We start from the raw sequence: 26,382 nt of genomic DNA on the forward strand, positions 1-26,382 counted from the left end.
TAAGGAGGTCCCAATTATTTTCACATCAGGTAAGGAGGTCCCAGCTGCGCTAATCAGTCTTCCAAGATGTTCATATTCTGTTCAGCACTTTACTTGAGATAAAGTTGTGTAAATCTTTTTCTAATTTTACTAATGGCTGTCATATATGATGGTGGATCTGCATGAAATATATTGGAACAGTGTTCAAGCCAGGGATGTTTTCTGTCAAATTGTACTATAATCTGCAATGTGATGTTTTTTTTATACAAAGTTGTTATAATAATCATTAATATGGTATTTTATACAAGGTTGTTATTATAATCAGTAATGGTGTTTTATATAAAGTTGTTACTGTAATCTGCGATGTGTGGTGTTTTATACAAAGCTGTTACTGTAATCTTCGTGTTTTATACAAAATTATTACCATAATCTGTGATTTGGTTTTTATACAAAGTTATTACTATAATCTGTGATGCGTTTTATACAAAGTTGTTACTATAACCTGTGATGTGGTGTCCTACACAAATTTATTAAAGGTCTTTAAATTTTCAGTATTGGCAGATTAGCATCAATATAAAAATTTATACCAAATTTAATCAATTCTGTAGAGTGAGAAGAAGTCATTTAAATGTTTTCTATTTTTGTAATGGCATTCATATTTGGTGGCAGATTGGCATTGCTCAAAAAATTTTAAAAGAGCTTTGGGCCAGAATGCTTTCTATAAATTTTGGTCAAATTTTCTTATATACATTCTCAAAACAATCTAAAGTTTTTTCAATTTATAGTATGTTGGCCATATTGATGGTGGATTGACATTATTTACACAAATTTTTTAAGATTTTCTTGCAAGGGTGCTTTCCATCAAATTTGGCTGTTAGAAAACATTGTTTGAAGTTCTGTCCATTTGTAGCAGTGGTAGACATATTAATGGCTGTTCAACATCATTTGAAGAAACATTAAAGGATCTTCATGCCAGAACGCAAGCAGTTTTTTAAGAATTGTAATTAGCGATTGTGGACAGACAAGACACAATGGACAGACAACATACAATGGACAAAGGACCATACCATAAGCTCACTGGACCTTATGGCCAGGTGACCCCAAAACAGGACATGACAAGTGTTTCTTGATATGGAATTGAAGTCCATGAACAATTATTATGATTTGAAGAAAAATATTAAAAATCAACACAGCACAAATCATCCACCATTACTGAGGAAAAGTTATATTGTGAGGTCTGCTTTCCAAGACAAGTTTACTGAAATGTATTACAAAGTTTTGTTCCATTCAGAAAACATTCCCAATGCAAGTTGGCTGAAAAGTATTTTATAGTTTGGTTCAATTCAGAAATACATCATACAAAATCAAACTGCTCATTTCCAATTAAAACTGAAAAAATGTGTAGACATAAGTATTGATATCAAAGCTAAGTGTAGACAAAAGTATTGATATCAAAGCAATGTGTAGACAAAAGTATTGATATCAAATCTACATGTAGACATAGGTATTGATATAATAGCTATGTGTAGACAAAAGTATTGATATCAAAGTTATGTGTAGACAAAAGTATTGATATCAAAGCTAAGTGTAGACATAAGTACCGATATCAACGCTACGTGTAGACAAGTACTGATATCAAAGCTATGTGTAGACATAAGTATTGATATCAAATCTACATGTAGACATAGGTATTGACATAAAAGCTATGTGTAGACAAAAGTATTGATATCAAAGCAATGTGTAGACAAAAGTATTGATATCAAATCTACATGTAAACAGAGGTATTGATATAAAAGCTGTGTAGACAAAAGTATTGATATAAAAGCTATGTGTAGACATAAGTACCGATATCAACGCTACATGTAGACAAGTACTGATATCAAAGCTATGTCTAGACAAAAGAATTGATATAAAAGCTATGTGTAGACATAAGTACCGATATCAACGCTACGTGTAGACAAGTATTGATATCAAAGTTATGTGTAGACAAAAGTATTGATATCAAAGTTATGTGTAGACAAAAGTATTGATATCAAAGCAATGTGTAGACAAAAGTATTGATATCAAAGCTACATGTAGACATAGGTATTGATATAATAGCTATGTGTAGACAAAAGTATTGATATCAAAGTTATGTGTAGACAAAAGTATTGATATCAAAGCTAAGTGTAGACATAAGTACCGATATCAACGCTACGTGTAGACAAGTACTGATATCAAAGCTATGTGTAGACATAAGTATTGATATCAAATCTACATGTAGACATAGGTATTGATATAAAAGCTATGTGTAGACAAAAGTATTGATATCAAAGCAATGTGTAGACAAAAGTATTGATATCAAATCTACATGTAGACATAGGTATTGATATAAAAGCTATGTGCAGACAAAAGTATTGATATAAAAGCTATGTGTAGACATAAGTACCGATATCAACGCTACGTGTAGACAAGTACTGATATCAAAGCTAAGTGTAGACAAAAGAATTGATATAAAAGCTATGTGTAGACATAAGTACCGATATCAATGCTACGTGTAGACAAGTATTGATATCAAAGTTATGTGTAGACAAAAGTATTGATATCAAAGCAATGTGTAGACAAAAAGTATTGATATCAAAGCTACATGTAGACATAGGTATTGATATAATAGCTATGTGTAGACAAAAGTATTGATATAAAAGCTATGTGTAGACATAGGTATTGATATCAAAGCTATTGTGTAGACATAAGTATTGATATCAAAGCTAAGTGTAGACATAAGTACCGATATCAACGCTACGTGTAGACAAGTACTGATATCAAAGCTATGTGTAGACTTAAGTATTGATATCAAAGCTATGTGTAGACAAAAGTATTGATATCAAAGCTATGTGTAGAAACAAAGCCTCAAAGATTGCAACAATGATTCAGCAACATAGTCATATACTGATAACATAAAACTTGCAACTGATCCAACAATCCAGAGGCCCTCAAAGGGACTGATGTTCTATTGATGCTGAAGAATTTCCAGGAATCCAAGAAAAAATGCCATTTCTTCAGTCCTTTATTTATTTTTTACTGATGAGCTCTTTTGTGATGGCAATACTGGATGGCAGCTCAAACTTAGAACTAAGATATTATTTGGTGAAAAACGCCATGTCCATTTGGTGAAAGACACCATGTCAATATGATCACTGGTTCATGAAGAAAAGCAATAACAAGAAATTCAAGATGACTGTTCAGGTTGTTATGCTAAATCAGAACTATTTCTTTAAGAGTAATGAGACATCATAGCCTAAATCAGAACTATTTCTTTAGGAGTAATGAGACATCATGACCTAAATCAGAACTATTTCTTTAGGAGTAATGAGACATCATGACCTAAATCAGAACTATTTCTTTAGGAGTAATGAGACATCATGACCTAAATCAGAACTATTTCTTTAGGAGTAATGAGACATCATGACCTAAATCAGAACTATTTCTTTAGGAGTAATGAGACATTATGACCTTTTAGTAAAATCCTGAAGTCAAGGTGAGGAAACATTTTAAGGAAACAGTGATAACCACATTTTCATGATGACCGTGATCAATGGATGTCAGACTGGCACTGTTTTCAATTAGGGTCAATGATGGCCATAATAACTGGATGTCAGTCTGGCACTGTTTTCAATTAGGGTCAATGATGGCCATGATAACTGGATGTCAGATTGGCACTGTTTTCAATTAGGGTCAATGATGGCCATGATAACTGGATGCCAGACTGGCACTGTTTTCAATTAGGGTCAATGAGGCTTCATAAAAGGTCTTTTAGTGAAAGCCAAGCATATGTCCTTTATTCAGAAGTGGTGAAATGATGATTTTCAAGGTGTTGGCAATACTATTTGTCCAATTGGCACCTCATTCATTAAGGAACCAACTAAACCTTTGGAAGAATGTGTTAGTAAAGTTTCACTGAAATTTCATAGTAGTTTTAGAAGCAGCAATAACAAACTTGTGTTAATGGACAGGTAATGAACAACTACCATAGCATTACCTCTTCAGGTCAATGACCGGTTTAACTAAAACATCTACTATACTTACTTTACCAGTGTTGGCTGCATGGCAGGATTATTAGCTGGGATGAAAGTTTCTGCAGCCGTCAGCAATGGTCCATACTTAGGATCAGGCAAAGCATCTCCACCAGCACCTGTAGAAGTTGGAAAACTGTGGCCTGGCTGTACATCAGATTTGGATCCCATTGCACCAATAATCACATGTTTTTGCCTTGTTTTATTTGCCACATTTGTTACAGCACGAAAACATTTAACATTTGCAGTAATTCCATCATGAACTATTTGTCTGGCAGCTGTAATACTGCCACTTGTGCCAACCAAGCTTGTTTGGTTTTGACCCCCTTTTGCTCCAGCTGTCCTAGCTGTATTTGGGAATGCTGTAGTTTGAGCAATTTGTTTTACAGCTGCAGTAATGGCAGCACTAGAAGCATTTAAAGCCCCTTTGACCTGTTGTGTAACAACTGTGACTGTGGAAGGGACAGCTGTGGCTGCTACAGCACTTGCAGTAGATGTAGCTATGGCTGTGGCATTGACAGCAGTTAGGCCTACAGCTGGACTAGTACGAGGTCTTTGACCCATGTCTGTAGCAGTGATAGCTGTTGCTTTGGATGTTACAGCAGTTTTAGCAGCATTGTCTTCTGGAATATGCATTTGCACTAACTTTTCACCTAAAGTCTTTTCTGCGACTAAAGTTTTATTCACAGAACCAACAGCACTGGCTCCTAAGTGAACAGCTCCATTGTCTACATATGAATCTCCTGGAAAAGCAAAATTGACACTAAATGTAGTTCTGTATCTGCTATAATTTAAAAGTTATTCTTACAACAACAAAATTGTCAACTCTTTTTTACGCTTATAGATGATAAATAATATTAAGAACACCAAGGCCCAGTATATCAAACCCACAATCTAAGAACTGCTGAAATACTTGATCCAAAACCGTAACATGACTGTTGTTGATGCCACCACCATTAGTGAAAATGGGAAAGCTATGTTTCTTTAACAACAAAAATTTGTCTTGCAACAAATTTCCAAACAGATATTCCAGTTAGCTCTGCTAAGTTGGCAAGAAAAAACACCAAATACTCAATTAAGTGGCTGTTCTATGTTAAAAGACAATTCACTAGAGTATTTATTCCCAAAATGACCATTCTAAATGCCCTGGGTAGTTACTGAGTTCAATTCATTGGCTGGTTTATTGTTTGACTAAGCCCAAGAATCCGCTATTGACTAGAAGTTTGGTGCCATTACGTCATGTGTAATTTAAACTAATGTACCCCTAAATTTTCCCTTTAGTTTATCAGTAACCTTCACCTTTGGTATTTTGACCCCTAAATGAAAATGTTTTTTTTAAGCCAGGTGCACGTCATCCAAAAGGTCAAGGTATAAGGTACACAAGCAAACTTAACATGTGTAAACCAGCATTTTTCATATTTACCTCACTGTGACCCTAAACCTTGCCATTTCAACTCCAAATTCAATAGGGTCTTTCTTAACCCAAATGCAAATCATGCACAAAGTTTGGTAAATGTCTAAAGTTAAAAGTATTGTTTAACAAAGTTTTCTGCCTTGAGTCACTGCAACCTTGACTTTGACCTCTAAGTCAATAGGTTATTTGATTAATATAATCCAAGCCAACAACAAAATCCATTTGAGGTTCAATGTCTAGAATCAAAGTTATTGACTGGAAACCATTTTCTTTTCAGAAGCAAGATTACTTTAACCTTGAACAGAAGTTTAAGGAAGAAACCTATATATTTTGGGGTCAGAAGGACCCCAAAATATATAGGTTTCTTTCTTACAAAAGGTTAAGGCCATCAATAAAGACTGGAATCATAGCAATGAAAAAATGTCTTGTGACCTAAAAATTTAACATCTTTTATAAAGAACACCAAAGATTATGAAGCAAATGATAAAATAAAAAATTTTCTAATAAGATGCTAACATGGGGAAGATAAAGATGATAAATATGCTTTATAGGAGAATTTTTTCAAAGAATTCTAAATTTAAATCTCAATTACAACTTTCAATCACAAATATTATTTCTTCCTTTTTGAACAGATTTTATTGTGTCAACAAGAGAGAAGATATTTACCAAACAATTTTTTACAAGCAACTGTATGGTTAAATCCTAACATAAAATTAGAAGTCAAGAGTTTATTCAACAAAATCTAGTCTGAAGATAGGTAGTAAACTAATGAATTTTAATTCGACAATATTTTATCTCTTATTATTGCATTGCTATAATTTCCTGGCACTTCTCCCGCCCAAGGAGTTTATCCTGACCTCCAATTAGTAATCAGACGTCTAGAATATTTAAAAAAAACAGTCTAATACCTCAGTCCATTTCCAACAATTGGAATAGCATCTTACCTTCACTTGGGCCAAGGCCAAATGCAAAATCAGAGCCAGGTTTATGTGTCACTGTATGTTCTATTGATGACTGACACAATGAAGTATGGCTTGACAACTTGTTGGGCTGATACAACTGGGCCCAAAACATAAATATCCTCATTCTGGTGTTGGGCATAAATACCTTCTTCCTGGTGTGACACTAATCAGTTGACATGATAACAAAGTGGGGTTAGATCACCAATATGTGATTTTTATGACATCAAAAGAAAAATGATTAAAAATTGCAACAACCTCACGCTTTTTTATTTTCAGAAAGAGATTTATCTCAGTGAGTGATAAGCTCTTTTAACAGTCTCAACATTCCGCCTTGAGGCAGTGGCTCCCAAAATATCAGAATGTGACATTACACCTTCAGGCAATGGCTGCCAAAATATCAGAATGTGACATTACACCTTGAGGCAATGGCTGCCAAAATGTCAGAATGTGACATTCCACCTTGAGGCAGGGGCTGCCAAAATATCAGAAGTAACATTCCACCTTGGGGCAATGGCTGCCAAAATATCAGAATGTGACATTCCACCTTGTGGCGGTGGCTTCTAAAATATCAGAATTATCATTCCATTTTGAGGCAATGGCTGCCAAAATATCAGAATGTGACATTCCACCTTGTGGCGGTGGCTTCTAAAATATCAGAATTATCATTCCACCTTGAGGCAGTGGCTGCCAATATATTAGAATGTGACATTCCACCTTGAGGTGGTGGCTTCCAAAATATCAGAATAAACATTCCACCTTGAGGCAATGGCTCCCAAAATATCAGAAGTGACATTCCACATGTGTATTGTGAGAAATGAAAGATACATTTCCAAGCAAAGAATCCTGAGACTACTTCACAAAATACAAATACTTCAGTGATAGTAACGTTAAGAGAGAAAGATATTTTGCTTTTAAAAAAAGGAAAAAGAAAATCACATCCAAGTATTAGTGGTTAAATTTACTATTAATATAAAAAATATTGCAAGAAATTCTGTGATTCATTTTTTAAATCCCCATATCACTTTTAAATTGTTTGCTTAACATGTTTACATACACAGCCCTACAAAAACTACAACCTCAACCAGTCCAGTCTCTATTCAATATCTGGAACCCATATGAGCATTTTCATTTTACCACAGACCTCCACTTTTCATGCAGACTCTAGAAAGCAAATGATGCTGTGGTACCTGATCCAAACAAATTCTTGCAGGGTCTATGAAACACATGATACCACATTCCATAACCAACACCTTAAAAATATACTTAGGATTGTTGGTTTGGTCATCTGACAAGTTTACTGTTACCAAAGGGATTGGGTGAAGGTGATGAAAAAGTGTAATCACCAGAATATTTGCAGCAGGAGATAAACATGTATTATTTTCAGTTAAAGCAGATAGAATTTATTTGTCACAGTACAATCCATATGACAAATACTGCAAACTGTTTCCAAATGTCAAGCTAATATTGCCAATCAGTCTAGTTGCCAATTTGTTACATTCTGACCCATTTATCCTTTTTAAGACTTTGACAAGACCACAACCAAAACAATGTCATCATATAACATGGACCAAATATAGGGTTTTGCAATTAGGCAAACAATGTGAAATTACAAAAACTATGTCCATAATACTCCAATCATTCGTAACCTCTTGTCAAGTTTTATTTCAATAACTTTTTCAAAGTTGGTATTGAAAATCGTATGGAAATAAAATGAAAACTGACAAATTAATAACCAGCACACCGTGCACTTTAATGAACTATTTATCGAGAAAGAACATTGATATTACCACTGGATGCAGAACAGTATGTAAATTTCAGCTTCTCTCAATATGCTTAAAATAGACAATCAATCAACACTGATGTACATTGTAGCCTGGCAGTTTTTCTGATGTACCCTTTGTCACAGACATGGTTGGGAACACATTCAAGAACTTCATTCTTTCCTGTGTCACGTGCATTAGTTTTCAAGTATGCCTGGCTAGACAACTGATAAATACCACAAGAAATGTTACCATTGTATAGTTTATATTCTACTGTTTTGTAGTAGAATCTAGTCTTTACTTCCACATGTGCTTTTGTTCAGGGAAGGAATTTTGCCGATGCAAGGAAATACTCATGGTTTCATAATATTGATTTTAAAGACAACACATCAAATTACATTAGATTAAGTTAAATTAAACCTGATAGTGGAATAAAAGAATATTCAGTATCTTGGTTATTTGAATAAAATGTTCCGTCCTGTAAGGAATGTTATTTAGAAGGAAGAAAGAAGATGCCAAGGATAGACAGATAAGAAAGGATAAGGAACAATACATGGACCACTAGCAAACACTTAAATTACAAAGAATCTAGTTAATTAAGTTTACACATAGAAAAGATTAATAGGGCATGGTTCATGTTTTCTATGTGCAAAACAGTTGCATGTATAAATGAGATTCCCAGTAGGATTCAATAAGGACATAACATGATGGCATTTCAACACTGTAGAATATTATGCCTGGTAAAGGTATGAAAATGACACCTACCATGGTTGGGTTTATGGCAGCAGGGATTCTTCTGTGTGTGTTTAGCATGAGAAATAGTGGAGTGAATACAACAGAATCAGTTAGGAATGATATAAAACCCACAAATGCAATAAAATCCATGATGGACTTCCACAAAACTTGGAAGAAATCCAGAAGTCCACAAAATCTGGAAGAAGTTCAAAAGTCCACAAAACTTGGAAGAAGTCCAGAAGTGCACCAAACGTGGAAGAAGTCCAGAAGACTAAGCTGATTTACACTACTTATAGTGTCAACTTCATTCCTTGCCCCTATATCTATGTCCACCGGAATGAGTGGGCAATCTGTAGTCTATGATGTGTATACTGTAGCATCCAAATGAGAGATGCCATCTTGGTATTGTTTCTAGAGTTCAAAATCAGTTTTGAAGATACAAGTCGGACCATATAGTGGACCCCATAGAGAATTTAAGAGTATTAGAGAAGACTGATATGCTATGACTGAGCCACCTATTTCCTCAAAAAGAAAAACAAAAATTTGCTACTGCATTTAATGTGGAGGAGGGGGAGGGGTATACAGAATCCTACTGTACAAATTACAGAAAATTCTCCACTTGGCATCACAAATCTTGGAAGTCCATTACCATCAGGCCTAAGATATGCATTTAGCAACCTAGCTCAATAAGTGGTCCTGGCAGATAGATTGTTTGATATAAGCCTGGCATGAACATGAGTTATCTGAATGGGCCTGGTATGAACATGAGAGTTATCTGAATAAGCCTGGTATGAACATGAGAGTTATCTGAATGAGCCTGGTATGAACATGAGAGTTATCTGAATGGGCCTGGTATGAACATGAGAGTTATCTGAATAAGCCTGGTATGAACATGAGAGTTATCTGAATGAGCCTGGTATGAACATGAGTTATCTGAATAAGCCTGGTATGAACATGAGAGTTATCTGAATAAGCCTGGTATGAACATGAGAGTTATCTGAATAAGCCTGGTATGAACATGAGAGTTATCTGAATGAGCCTGGTATGAACATGAGAGTTATCTGAATAAGCCTGGTATGAACATGAGAGTTATCTGAATAAGCCTGGTATGAACATGAGAGTTATCTGAATAAGCCTGGTATGAACATGAGAGTTATCTGAATGAGCCTGGTATGAACATGAGTTATCTGAATGAGCCTGGTATGAACATTAGAGTTATCTGAATAAGCCTGGTATGAACATGAGAGTTATCTGAATAAGCCTGGTATGTACATGAGAGTTATCTGAATAAGCCTGGTATGAACATGAGTTATCTGAATAAGCCTGGTATGAACATGAGTTATCTGAATAAGCCTGGTATGAACATGAGTTATCTGAATAAGCCTGGTATGAACATGAGTTGTCTGAATGAGCCTTGACTTGCATGATTGAATCTGAAGAATCTGAGACATTATTCTGAACTGTATAAGTGTACAATCAATATCACCAAAGACTAAAGGTATCAACTGTCCATGGATTCTGGACAAGTCTACTGCTGGCATTATCCACAGATAAAAAAAGTCTTGATGCTGTCGACTGGTGTAGGGACCATATTATGAAGACTGCTCACCTGTTGACTGCTGTAGGGACCATGCTATGCAGACTCTCACCTGTCTGATAAAATATTCCTTTTGCTCAGAATGCTGCAGATTATGGGAGTGATCTCCTCTCAAGTTGCCCAATGAAGGAAGCTCCTAACATCCAAGCAGAGAGAACATGTACAAGTGCCCAATGACTTATGAGGTATGCAACAACAGATGCATTTTTCACGACAACCTAGCTGTGACAAAATCTCTGAAGGCTGACACACCCTTGAAATACTAGAATGTTGTTTTCAAAGAAAGATTCCTCCTGAGACAAAAGGCACTACTCCCATGAGCTCTAAATGAACACCCCCTTCAGCTCTAAGTGAACACCCCCTTGAGGCATTGGTGTAAAGAAAGAAGTCTGCTTCAGGAGATGGAATTTGGTTTAATCAGGCACCCAACTGAATGTTTCAAAGATGAGGACTGATCAGGAAAGGGAGTGATTCCAGTAATGATTGCCTCCATCCATTAGGAATGAGGAGAGGAATGCAGACTTCCTCCTATAGCCCCTCATGCTAACCATCATGAGAAACTTGGGTCCAATCAAAAGGAGCAGCCTGGAATGGCCAAAAAGGCTGAATTAGAATCCCCAATGGCTAGCAGGTAGTCCATTTTTGAGTGTTTGTGTTATGTTCTCAAAAATGAGAATAGGCTTCTGTGCAATTTGCATGCTGGAAAAACGGCCGTTGTCAACATATCAGAAATGTCACCAAACCAACCACTGAGAGCCTTTCTAAATATGACAAAAACTTCAAGTTAATATGTATATCAATGATGTATCATGATACCTAACAATACAAGGCACGAGAATATCATGTAGCACTGATCCCCTAAAGCCATCCACGATACACAGGAGTATCATGTAACCCCTAAAGCCATCCACAATACACAGGAATATCATGTAACCCCGAAAGCCATCCACGATACACAGGAGTATCATGTAACCCCTAAAGCCATTCACAATACATAGGAATATCATGTAACCCCTAAAGCCAACCACAATACACAGGAATATCATGTAACCCCTAAAGCCATTCACAATACACAGGAATATCATGTAACCCCTAAAGCCATCCATGATACACAGGAATATCATGTAACCCCTAAAGCCATTCACAATACACAGGAGTATCATGTAACCCCTAAAGCCATTCACAATACATAGGAATATCATGTAACCCCTAAAGCCAACCACAATACACAGGAATATCATGTAACCCCTAAAGCCATTCACAATACACAGGAATATCATGTAACCCCTAAAGCCATCCATGATACACAGGAATATCATGTAACCCCTAAAGCCATTCACAATACACAGGAACATCATGTAACCCCTAAAGCCATTCACCATACACAGGAATATCATGTAACCCCTAAAGCCATCCACGATACACAGGAATATCATGTAACCCCTAAAGCCATTCACAATACACCGGAATATCATGTAACCCCTAAAGCCATTCACAATACACAGGAATATCATGTAACCCCTAAAGCCATTCACAATACACAGTAATATCATGTAACCCCTAAAGCCATTCACAATACACAGGAATATCATGTAACCCCTAAAGCCATCCACAATACACAGGAATATCATGTAACCCCTAAAGCCATTCACAATACACAGGAATATCATGTAACCCCTAAAGCCATTCACAATACACAGGAATATCATGTAACCCCTAAAGCCATTCACAATACACAGTAATATCATGTAACCCCTAAAGCCATTCACAATACACAGGAATATCATGTAACCCCTAAAGCCATCCACAATACACAGGAATATCATGTAACCCCTAAAGCCATCCACAATACACAGGAATATCATGTAACCCCTAAAGCCATTCACAATACACAGGAATATCATGTAACCCCTAAAGCCATCCACAATACACAGGAATATCATGTAACCCCTAAAGCCATTCACAATACACAGGAATATCATGTAACCCCTAAAGCCATCCACGATACACAGGAATATCATGTAACCCCTAAAGCCATCGACAATACACAGGAATATCATGTAACCCCAAAGCCATTCACAATACACAGGAATATCATGTAACCCTTAAAGCCATTCACAATACACAGGAATATCATGTAACCCCTAAAGCCATTCACAATACACAGGAATATCATGTAACCCCTAAAGCCATTCACAATACACAGGATTATCATGTAACAACAGACAGGAATATCATGTAACCCTTAAAGCCATCCACAATACACAGGAATATCATGTAACCCCTAAAGCCATTCACAATACACAGGAATATCATGTAACCCCTAAAGCCATTCACAATACACAGGAATATCATGTAACCCCTAAAGCCATTCACAATACACAGGAACATCATGTAACCCCTAAAGCCATTCACCATACACAGGAATATCATGTAACCCCTAAAGCCATCCACGATACACAGGAATATCATGTAACCCCTAAAGCCATTCACAATACACCGGAATATCATGTAACCCCTAAAGCCATTCACAATACACAGGAATATCATGTAACCCCTAAAGCCATTCACAATACACAGTAATATCATGTAACCCCTAAAGCCATTCACAATACACAGGAATATCATGTAACCCCTAAAGCCATCCACAATACACAGGAATATCATGTAACCCCTAAAGCCATTCACAATACACAGGAATATCATGTAACCCCTAAAGCCATTCACAATACACAGGAATATCATGTAACCCCTAAAGCCATTCACAATACACAGTAATATCATGTAACCCCTAAAGCCATTCACAATACACAGGAATATCATGTAACCCCTAAAGCCATCCACAATACACAGGAATATCATGTAACCCCTAAAGCCATCCACAATACACAGGAATATCATGTAACCCCTAAAGCCATTCACAATACACAGGAATATCATGTAACCCCTAAAGCCATCCACAATACACAGGAATATCATGTAACCCCTAAAGCCATTCACAATACACAGGAATATCATGTAACCCCTAAAGCCATCCACGATACACAGGAATATCATGTAACCCCTAAAGCCATCGACAATACACAGGAATATCATGTAACCCCAAAGCCATTCACAATACACAGGAATATCATGTAACCCTTAAAGCCATTCACAATACACAGGAATATCATGTAACCCCTAAAGCCATTCACAATACACAGGAATATCATGTAACCCCTAAAGCCATTCACAATACACAGGATTATCATGTAACAACAGACAGGAATATCATGTAACCCCTAAAGCCATCCACAATACACAGGAATATCATGTAACCCCTAAAGCCATTCACAATACACAGGAATATCATGTAACAACAGACAGGAATATCATGTAACCCTTAAAGCCATCCACAATACACAGGAATATCATGTAACCCCTAAAGCCATTCACAATACACAGGAATATCATGTAACCCCTAAAGCCATTCACAATACACAGGAATATCATGTAACCCCTAAAGCCAACCACAATACACAGGAATATCATGTAACCCCTAAAGCCATTCACAATACACAGGAATATGTAACCCCTAAAGCCATTCACAATACACAGGAATATCATGTAACCCCTAAAGCCATTCACAATACACAGGAATATCATGTAACCCCTAAAGTCATCCACAATACACAGGAATATCATGTAACCCCTAAAGCCATTCACAATACACAGGAATATCATGTAACCCCTAAAGCCATTCACAATACACAGGAATATCATGTAACCCCTAAAGCCATTCACAATACACAGGAATATCATGTAACCCCTAAAGCCATTCACAATACACAGGAATATCATGTAACCCCTAAAGCCATTCACAATACACAGGAATATCATGTAACCCTTAAAGCCATTCACAATACACAGGAATATCATGTAACCCCTAAAGCCATCCACAATACACAGGAATATCATGTAACCCCTAAAGCCATTCACAATACACAGGAATATCATGTAACAACAGACAGGAATATCATGTAACCCCTAAAGCCATCCACAATACACAGGAATATCATGTAACCCCTAAAGCCATTCACAATACACAGGAATATCATGTAACCCCTAAAGCCATTCACAATACACAGGAATATCATGTAACCCCTAAAGCTATTCACAATACACAGGAATATCATGTAACCCCAAAACCATTCACAATACACAGGAATATCATGTAACTCCTAAAGCCATTCACAATACACAGGAATATCATGTAACCCCTAAAGCCATTCACAATACACAGGAATATCATGTAACCCCTAAAGCCATTCACAATACACAGGAATATCATGTAACCCCTGAAGCCATCCACAATACACAGGAGTATCATGTAACCCCTAAAGTCATCGACAATACACAGGAATATCATGTAACCCCTAAAGCCATTCACATGACACAGATATATCACTAAACCCCTAATGCCATCCACAATGCATGGGAATATCATGTAACCCTTAATGCCATCCACATAACACAGGTATATTGTTGAACCCCTAAAGCGATACACATAACACAGGTATATTGTTGAACCACTAAACCAATCAAAATGCATGAAAATATCATGTAACCCCTAAAGCCATACACAAATTCTGATACTTGTACTCAAATTATTGTACAGTAAATGACAATCAACACCACCACATAATCTGCTCCACCTAACAGTAGGAATGTAAACAAGAATTCCTCAAAGATATTTACACTTCAGTGATCAAAAAAAATATCCAGGAATTCAATATCAATATTTTCTTCTTGTAACTAATCTGTGTTGAAACCAAAGATATTTTTTATAACAAAAACAAGATTTTCTAATGAGCAAGTGACAGCCTAACTGTATGTCAGATTGGAAGCATTTTAGGACCATCCAGATATCATTAGAAGTCTCTTGGTGACAGCCTAACTCCATGTCAGATTGGAAGCATTTTAGGACCATCCAGATATCATTATCCAGATATCATTAGAAGTCTCTTGGTGACAGCCTAACTCCATGTCAGATTGGAAGCATTTTAGGACCATCTAGAAATCATTAGAAGTCTCTTGGTGACAGCCTAACTCCATGTCAGATTGGAAGCATTTTTGGACCATCCAGAAATCATTAGAAGTCTCTTGGTGACAGCCTAACTCCATGTCAGATTGGAAGCATTTTAGGACCATCCAGAAATCATTAGAAGTCTCTTGGTGACAGCCTAACTGTATGTCAGATTGGAAGCATTTTAGGACCTTCCAGATATCATTAGAAGTCTCTTGGTAAAAGCTCACGTGAATTTGACCATTCAATAAGATGTTCAAGACTGGATGTCAGATTGGCATCAGCTAGACACCACTCTTAGTTTCCTGTTGAAAACCCGATGTCAATAAAACTTTCCATTAGGACAAGTAGCAATAAAAACATTTTGAAGATGTTTGATTTGGTGGCCATACTGGATGTCAGAATGGCACAATTTTTAGTTTTCTTGTAAAACTCCATTGTAAATATGGCTTTCTATTTAAGTGATAACAAGGTTTGCAAGATAGCAGTCAATGAGGACATACGGAATGTGAGATTGGCACCATTTTTCATTAGGATCAAGTTAACAAGAAATCTTGTGAAAACTCCCATTCAAAGGGGGTGGCAATAACAATATTTTCAAGATGGCAGCTCTGACTGCCATATCTGATATCCAATCAGCATGATTTTCCCCCCAAAACCAACTAAATAAGAGATATTTTATGGCAAAAACCACATTCTTATATGATAAGAACATTTTGAAGATGGCTGCTGCAGTGGCCATATTTGATATCAGATTGGCTCAATTTTCATTTAAGACCACAACTAGACATTATAAGAAGTACTTTAGGGGAAACTTCATACTGACATAACCATCCATTCAGAAAAAGTAGCGATATCAAGACCTTCAATATGACAACCATGGTGGACATACTGGCTGTCTAAGGTGCACCATTTTAATTTAGGACCAAGAACATTTATGAATGTTCCTGTAATTTCACGGCAATCCTCCAAGTATCTGAAAGGAGTAGCAGTAATGAAACATGCCCTAATGGACAGACAGAAAACAAACTGGCCATCCACAAGCTCTTCTGGTTTTAGACCTATAGAGGTAAAATCCGTATGATCCCATTTATACAAAAATCTAAAGATCCATAATTTAAAGCTGATATTTGAATGTCATGGAAAAAATTACTCTCAAGGTCATAAGACAATGTATCCTATCTTAACTCTATAGTTAAAACTTAATTATCAATGTGAATACTCTCAAGGTCATAAGACAATGTATCCTATCTTAACTCTATACTTAAAACTTAATTATCAATGTGAATATGAGCATGTGCTATAAAATCAAGACAGTGAATTATAGTTTGTGAGAAAGTATTAACAAGCAAACTGAGAAAGTATGAGAGTGAAAAGGCTATATAAGACAGCAGGCCTGTTTTATCAATCAGTATCGTAGGTCTTTTATCAATCAGTATCGTAGCTGAAACAATTCACTTAAAACAGTGAAGTACAAATTCAAAACACGGCTTAAGAGCAATTTTGTTAATGTGTCCATTTCTGCAACTATTAGATACTTACAATGCTGAGATGAAAATAGTTTATTGCAAATTACTATACATATTATCCCCTTATCAAATAGTTGGATTAATGCAACTTTACTCATTAGATTCAAGGCTTCTTCTGAACTAAGAAATGTAATCTAATGAATATTGATAATCAAATGATATTTAACAAGCAGTATGCTGCAAGGAATTGATAGTATGCAACAAAAACATTTGAGACAATATTCTGATATAGACTTGGATTCTAAGATTGTCACCTGCATTTTTTTGTTACTGAATGTTGCTTATCTTAGATAAAGCAGGTTTACAAATACTAAATGTTTACTTTTTATATTAATAAAAAACCATACTGAACATTTAGTTCCAGTATTAATAGTACCATATGTCAAGTATATTTAATTTTATATTGTGTGTTTGAACTTTGTCCATGACTGAGGGTCAGGTTTTGGCCTACCAGGCTACTGTCATGTTTTGCTTTTCTGACGTTTCTCATGACTATAAATCATAAACAAGATGTTTATTAAAAATTTAACTTCAAGCCCTAAACCTGTTTACAAATTTGATGGAATATTTTATTTTAAATGACCCACATCCTAGCATTCTATTATGTCCAGAAAATTGGTCATGTATTTGTAGGACATGTGTAAAGTGTCCACTTCACAATTAATTCTAAATTTGTACAACTTTCAAAATCATCAAAACATGTAAGAAAAGACATAACCTAAAACTGCTCATTTAAGTACTTGAATACAGCTATTTATACAAGTACTCTTTTTATATCTTTTGATATCCCTTTTTCATCTTGTATGAAACTGTTTTCTGATATAAAAACACCTTACTTTACTGAAACCATGAAAAAATCCAACATACACGGCTAACTCTAATACTTGTTACTTTCCTTTCTACTCAAACTCATATTATATCCAGGAAAAAATATTCAGATTTATTTTAACATGGAATAAAGTCGACCAGAAATGTTAACAAAAAGAAAAACCAGCCTGCATTAAAAACAAAAGGAATTCCAACTAAAACCAGAAAGGTTCCATCCCTGTATATTTTAGGTCAAGTGAAATCAGTATACGTAGGTGTTGTAAAGAAGGTCTTCATTCGTGTTTTAATAAGTCTGTGGATTTTCGTTTAGTTGTGTTCAAATATAATTTAATAGGAATCATTTATTTAAATTACTCATTGGAATTACAAAAGTGCTTTCTGGAATAAAACAATACACTGTGATTATTAGGGTCTCATTCAAAGAGATTTTACATTATATCAATGTAGTACATCAAAACTATTGGTGCATCAACTCATTCAAGAATATTGGTACATCAGCACATTCAATTCTATTGGAATTCATTCTGAATATTCTATCTTTTGAATTTGTGATCGAACATTTGGGATTATTTGGGATTTAAATCATAATACTTTAAATGCCTCTTAAATTTTCACTTTGTAACTTAGAGAATTAATTTTTCTTTTAATTTTACTAAATATGTTGGTTTGGATTCTTTCTGTTACTTAGTTTAAGACAACAGAGTCGTAACACATATTATATTTAGTTTATATATTATTAAGAACATCTTACTGAACATGTAATTTCAGATATTATTATGAATGGATTACACTTATATACCCATACATCATTCTTCCATTAGGACACTGACACAGGTATATAGCAAAGTCCCTGCTATTAGTCAGAACACTGACACAGGTATATAGCAAAGTCCCTGCTATTAGTCAGAACACTGACACAGGTATATAGCAAAGTCCCTGCCAATAGTCAGAGCACTGACACAGGTATATAGCAAAGTCCCTGCTATTAGTCAGAACACTGACACAGGTATATAGCAAAGTCCCTGCTATTAGTCAGAGCACTGACATAACCATTATAGCAAACTCCCTGCTATTAGTCAGAACACTGACACAGGTATATAGCAAAGTCCCTGCATATGGCTGTGTGTACAGTCAGATGATGTCTTTGTTGAAAAGAGGCTGTGAAAAGCATTTCAGACTTTTAACTTCTCATAAATATTACTTACTATGTATATTCATAATGTACTGTGATAATAAAGACAGTTTTGACATCAAATATGTTTGTTAATTATTAATTTCCTGTCATTTCTGAAAATATTACATTCCAGACAGATCAAAATGGGGTATTACTTGCCTGCATTGCAAGTATAAAAAAACTACAAATTCTTATTTCTAACATGTAATGACTGTCTTGCTGGTTGGAAAATAATATAAAAATAATTGATTATTATCACCCCAATATTACATGTGACAAGTCTGTCCAACTTTTTAGGCTATGTTTAACAACTTGCCCTGTCATAATACTTTCAATATATTAAATAGTGAGTTGTTCATTTTGTAGTCATTTTATATTGTGTTTCAATAAAGAAAACTTAAATACTTTTATACATTAAAATAAGACACAATTACGAATTTACAGGCAAACCTTCCATGTCAATCCACTTTCGCTGTTATGTAAGTCAAATTCAGGTTTTTTTCTGAAACCCAAACAGTCCCACAGGTTATTCAGTATACACATGGCACACTAGCTATCCTGTTGTCAAAAACCTTTACATAACCGATCAAAGGTTGTTCACAGTTGATAAGAATGACGGTAAGTATGTTACGTGAACTCATAATTTACACGTTATCTGACAATAAGAGCATTCTTTAAATAGGCTGCACAAGAATTGTTTATCTTTAATTACAAATTATATGACGACCAATAAAATTAATTACAATATATATAATAATAATAATAATAATAATAATAATAATAATAATGAGGACTTTGTATAGCGCATAATCTTTAGAAGCTCTAAGCGCTTTACAACATTAGACAACACCTATAAGATAAAAAACATATATAATGATATTATTACAAAAATAAACACCATGAAATTAGTAAACATAAAAACCATGCTGAAAATATTTAAGGTAGGAAACATTATTAGGTCTTTAAGTTTGTTCTTGCAGCCGAAAGAAATGAGTTTTAAGAGCACTCTTGAATGGGATCACTGTGTCTTTGTGTCTAAGTTCAGTGGGCAATTCATTCCACGTTGCTGGGCCCTGGTATGCAAAAGAACGCTGTCCATATGACTTTGTTTTTATAGTGGGAATAATGAGTATACGATTGTCAGAAGAGGAGCATAAGTATCTTGCTGGTGTGTACACATGGGTGAGGTCGGATAGGTATGTAGGACTGGAGTCCATCAGTGAAATGTAGCACAGAGAACAAATTTTGTGTTTGATTCTGGATTGAATGGATAGCCAGTGTAGGGAACAGAGCAGCGAGGAGGTGTGCTCTGATCGTGGTACTCTAAGTATGATCCGAGCAGCTGTGTTTTGAACTTTTTGAAGTTTCTGGAGTTGATATTGAGATGAACCAGACAGAATCGAGTTTTTAAAAAGTCTTTTAGTGGCACCAACTGAAAGATATTTGCGAATGGAGCTGATGCATCTCAGCTCAAGATATGCAGCTTTGCCTATGTTCATGACATGTTGGTGCAATGTGAGAGTACTGTCCAGAGTAACACCTAGGTTTCATACTGATTGTGTGAATTTAATGTTGGTGTTGCTGATATTTATTGTTTGAGGTAAAGGATGTGAATGAGAAAGTCTTTGTGTTGTGATTAGAATGGCCTCAGTTTTATCATCATTCATCTGCAGCTTGTTACATGTCATCCATGATTTCACATCAGAAATGCATCTCTCTACACCTTGGATGGTAGCATCAACTTCAGTTGGGTGGCTAGATTTGTATATTTGGGTCTCATCAGCGTACGATTGGTGAGACACTGGATGATGATCTATGACACTTGAGAGCGAATGAGTGTACAGAATGAAGAGAACAGGTCCAAGAACAAAACCCTGTGGAACACAACAACATAGATCAACTGGGCTGGAGTGTATTCCATTTACAGACACAATTTGTGTCCTGTTGACCAAGTAGGACTTGAACCACAGTAAGACTGTATCATGAATGCCAAATACTGTACATGCTGGAGATGGTAAAGTAATATATCATGGTCTATTGTGCATTATTTCTATGATGTCTGATACAAAGATAGATGAAATTTAAACCAAAGAAGTGTCGCAATTAAAAATTCTGATTGTTTGGCAATAGATAATAATAATAATAATGAGAACTTTGTATAGCGCATAATCTTTAGAAGCTCTAAGCACTTTACAACGTAAGACAACACCTAATACATAAAATAAAAACATTAAAAATATATATAATGATATGATTAAAAAAACAAACACCATGAAATTAGAAAACATAAAACATGCTGAAAATATTTAAGGTACGAAACATTATTAGGTCTTCAAGTTTGTTCCTGCAGTCGAAACAGGTGAGTTTTAAGAGCACTCTTGAATGAGATCACTGTCTTTGTGTCTAAGTTCAGTCGACAATTCATTCCATGTTGCTGGGCCCTGGTATGTAAAAGAAAGTTGTCCATATGACTTCGTTTTCGTAGTGGGAATAATGAGTATACGATTGTCAGAAGAGGAGCATTAAGTATCTTGCTGGTGTGTACACATGGGTGAGGGTCGGATAGGTATGTGGGACTGAGTCCATCAGTAGAACGTAGAACAAATTTTGTGTTCGATTCTGGATCGAATGGATAGCCAGTGTAGGGTACAGAGCGGGGGAGGGAGGTGTGCCCTGATTGTGTACTCTAAAGATGATCCAAGCAGCTGTGTTTTGAACTTTTTGAAGTTTCTAAATGATATTTGTGAATGGAGCTGATGCGACTCAGCTCAAGATATGCTGCCTTGCATATGTAAATGAAAGGTTGGTGCAATGTGAGAGTACTTTCGAAAGTAACACCTTGGTTTCGTACTGACAATGAATCTAATGTTGGTGTTGCTGATATTATTTGAGGTAAAGGAAGTGAATGAGAAAGTCTGTTTTGTGATCAGAACGGCTTTATCATCATTCATCTGCAGCTTGTTACATGTCATCCATGATTTCATCTCTGAAATGCATGTCTCTACACCTTGGATGGTAGAATCGACTTTAGATGGGTGGCTAGTTTTGTATATTTGGGTGTCATCAGCGTACAATTGGTGGGCACTGGATGCTGATTTATGACACCTGAGAGCGGCTAAGTGTATAGAATGAAGAGAACACGTCCAAGAACAGACCCCTGTGGAACACCACAACATAGATCAACTGGGCTGGAGTGTATTCCATTTGCAGATACAATTTGTGTCCTGTTGACCAAGCATGACTTGAACAACAGTAAGGCTGTTTCATGAATGCCAAATACATGCTGGAGACGGTGAAGTAATATATCATGGTCTATTGTGTCAAATGCTGCAGACAAATCAAGGAGGGTGAGGACTGTAATCTTTCCGCTATCCAAAGCAGAGAGAATGTCATTAACTAATTTTAGAAGAGTAGTTTCAGTACTGTGGCAAGGGCGATATGCAGATTGTACACACCATTAAGATACTTATGCTCCTCTTCTGACAATCGTATACTCATTATTCCCACTACGAAAACGAAGTCATATGGACAACGTTCTTTTGCATACCAGGGCCCATTGTACATTGCTAAAAAGACCGTTTGAATTCAGATGAGATACAAGCTGGGACAGAACAAACTTTTCTAAGATTTTTTATATGAATGGGAGATTAGAAACTGGACGGTAGTTCTTTAAATAGTTATGGTCTAGTGCTGGTTTCTTCAGCAGAGGCTTTACAATGGCAGTTTTGAAAAGTGATGGGAATTCCCCTGATGAGCGAGAGGTATTAATAACATCAGGTAGTGAAAGCAATTCTGGATCTATGCACTCAAGCAGTTGGAATTGGATCAAGTTCACATGACTTTGGTGCACTCTTCATCAGGATTGTATGTACGAAATCAATAGAGACAGGTTCAAATGCTGCTGATGTTGCCGCTCAAATTCTGTATCCCAACTGTATGGTGACGACAAGTCAACCGAAATTGTGGTGTCAAGCTTATCTCTAATGGTTTGTACTTTGTCACGGAAGAAATTTGCAAACATGTCTGGAAGGTCGACTGGAAAGAAGGTAGTTGGAAGTGGTGTAGATTTGTTCCTTGATGTTAGCTTGTTAGTAATCTCAAAAAGCTCTTTGCAGCTGGAACTTTCCATGATCTTAGTAGTGTAATGGGCTGATTTCATGATGACCAATAAAATGAATAAATGCAGCAAGAAATACCAGTATTTTCTCTGCATTCTTGAAATGGTCATTGCAACAAGCCTCACATAACATTTATGGACAAGAAGTGTTCATCCATGTTTTGTTGTGCTGTAATGTTAATAAACATAACTGAAATTTTATACCAATTTATCCTATTGACATGCCTGAAAGTAGCCGTAATAATGACATTTTAGTCTTTTTGCAGAACAATCAAAACTTTTTTTCTGACCAACCTGTGTGCAAATGATGTGACACTGACATAACAAAAATGGCAGGCATAAAACTTGATTACTGCTTAGTGATTCTTGTTTACTGTTATTGTAAGAGGATATATTACTCACATGTACCTAATTAAACTAATAAATACTGCATTTCCAATTAAGGATTGTGTATAATTTTATTACTTCTAATTAACATATGTGCTTCTCACGCAACATTTATGGAACAGAATTGGCAGTCATAGTAACGTGATTGTTGTGTCTATGAAAGTTACACAATAAAACATTGTTTCAAGCCAGATTTTGAATGAATTTACATTGATTGAGTACAATGAAAGTCAAGGGAAGTCACCCTGAGCAACCTGGCATGCCATAGAGCATACATAAAAGCCAAGAGGTGTAAAAGGAATCAATATTATATAATGCAAATGAAAATAATGCAACAAAATATAAATCTAGGACTATATCAATATTGGAAAGTACAGTACTAATACATTACAGACACAACACACTAAATAATTAATACATTGTACATAAATATTTCTGTTTTTTGATTACATCAGAGTTACCATTGGCAGCCAAATTTTTCGAGAAAGTTGGCAAATTAAGGTGCAATGAAGAAGCTGACTACAAAATATCAACAGATGTGGTGTAGCTACTTCCAGCACCAAATCTGTCAATTGCTGGCTCCCAAATATTTTAAGAATATTAAATAGTGAAATATAATATTGTGTGTCTGTCCTTGTTACAAAATTTACATTTTACACCCTAATAAAGTTTTAATATCAATTTCATGGAACATGAAACAATGGTGTCTCTTTGCTGTTTTTGGCTAATTGCAAATGTCACCAACATCTTAAATATATACCAAGAAAATGTGAATTTTGTAAATTAATAATGTAATGTTTGAAGTTGTTCCTTGATGGATTGTAAGTACATGATAAATTAATAATGTAATGTTTGAAGTTGTTCCTTGATGGATTGTTAAGTACATGATAAATTAATAATGTAATGTTTAAAGTTGTTCCTTGATGGATTGTAAGTACATGATAAATTAATAATGTAATGTTTGAAGTTGTTCCTTGATGATTGCAAGTACATGATAAATTAATAATGTAATGTTTGAAGTTGTTCCTTGATGATTGCAAGTACATGATAAATTAATAATGTAATGTCTGAAGTTGTTCCTTGATGATTGCAAGTACATGATAAATTAATAATGTAATGTTTGAAGTTGTTCCTTGATGATTGTAAGTACATGATAAATTAATAATGTAATGTCTGAAGTTGTTCCTTGATGATTGCAAGTACATGATAAATTAATAATGTAATGTTTGAAGTTGTTCTTTAATGGATTGTGAGTACATCATAAATGGTCACTTTTTATAGACATCTTAACCGTACAGAGGCTGCTGATTCTGATTTACTCATTATGTAGTTGTAATCGATTTATGTTAATTATTATCCAAATAATAAGAAAAATCATCAGTTAATGATCTAATTTTTATGTCCTGTTATGTGAGTTGCAAGTAAATGAGTGCAATGCTCTGATATGTAACATTTTGAAAGGAAAACTGAGTTATCTTCCAATTGTTATTTTGCCAAAGATAGAATACTAGATCAATGTGTCCCTAATGACTGGCTGAAAAGCCTAATTTATGCCATATACCATACACTACCTTGAAAAATATGTTTCCAAACTATTGGCCGTTGGTCATCTCGGTCCCCTTCATGGATTATCTCTGTTCCTGAAATTCCTCTACTAGGCTTGATCATGTTCTCTGGCTGAGGGGCAGCTAGAGGACTTGCAGAGAAAGGAGATGGTGTCAGTGAAGGCAAGGGACCCAGTGAGAAACTGTGTTTGCTGAATGTTCTATGTTGCATGGATGTTTTACTTAGCAGTCGAGGTTCATTACTTAGATCTGATTTGACAGATGTATTCACTTTGGGTTGGTTTAATACTTGTGGTTGTCCTATATTTGTATTCTGAGAAAGTTTATTAGGAAAATGTGTTTGCAATGACACTGCAGCTGGTGGATCCATTGCAGAGATTGCCATTTGGGGTCTCATATTCCTAATGTCGAGATAATAATGTGAGGACATGGGAAAACCTGGTAAAGGTGTTAATATCACTGAGCCAACGTTAGGGGAAAATGTGAATGTACTTGGAGAGAAACAGACCAGCTGATTGGGTCCAAGTGGCCTACAAGGAGATGAACCGTTAAGATTTGCACTGAGAATACTTGAGGACTGCTGTGCTGTAGATTGTGACAGTGATAAAACACTTGATGACTTGCTAGTACTTGTCTGTGCATTTATTGTAGCAGAAGATGTAGCAGAAGATGAGCTTCGACATCTCACTGTATTACTGTAATGAAGGTTACCAACACCCAAATTCAACTTAGTATTAGTAAACACGGATGGAGAACCAGTAGAACTTGGCACACATTTACCACTGTGTCTTTCATGACCAATTTGTATTTTTGGCAATGAATCATCCCAATCAGTAGATGCCTTCTTCATCTCTGTTCTGCTGCTGCTCTTAGGCTGCACTTTTACAAAGAGAATTTGTGACTGTTCGTCTGTCTTATTGTCATGATCTAGTAGATCTGCTGTCTGGCCTGATTCAATGTGTCCAACATTGGGGATAGAATCCAACACAATGACATCGCTGTTGAAACTTAACTGAGTGTCTCTGTTCATGATATCTGCTGCCTGGCCTGATCCAATGTGTCCAACAGGGGGGATAGAATCCAACACAATGACATCACTGTTGAAACTTGACTGAGTGTCTCTATTCATGATATCTGCTGCCTCAGTCATGACTGAGTCATCTGCAAAACACAGGAATTTGACAGATTCAAACTTTTGGAGATATGTGTCTTACTAAG

At 35.7% G+C, this 26,382-nt stretch overlaps 1 protein-coding gene across 1 annotated transcript in view; it reads right to left on the reverse strand.

The window, feature by feature from the left end:
• Positions 1-26,382, reverse strand: part of LOC149802479 (uncharacterized) — a 228,787-nt gene that overhangs the window by 178,486 nt on the left and 23,919 nt on the right. Inside the window, exons 3-4 of the mRNA XM_089951718.1 lie at positions 25,171-26,325; positions 4,045-4,774 (exon numbers count right to left, since the gene is read on the reverse strand). Of these exons, the coding sequence (XP_089807844.1) occupies positions 4,045-4,774; positions 25,171-26,325 (1,885 nt within the window). The remainder of the gene's footprint in view (positions 1-4,044; positions 4,775-25,170; positions 26,326-26,382) is intronic.

The sequence above is a fragment of the Sinohyriopsis cumingii genome, chromosome 3 (genome assembly GCF_028554795.1).
Source record: "Sinohyriopsis cumingii isolate HCF-2022 chromosome 3, ASM2855479v2, whole genome shotgun sequence".
Lineage (NCBI taxonomy): Eukaryota > Metazoa > Mollusca > Bivalvia > Unionida > Unionidae > Sinohyriopsis > Sinohyriopsis cumingii.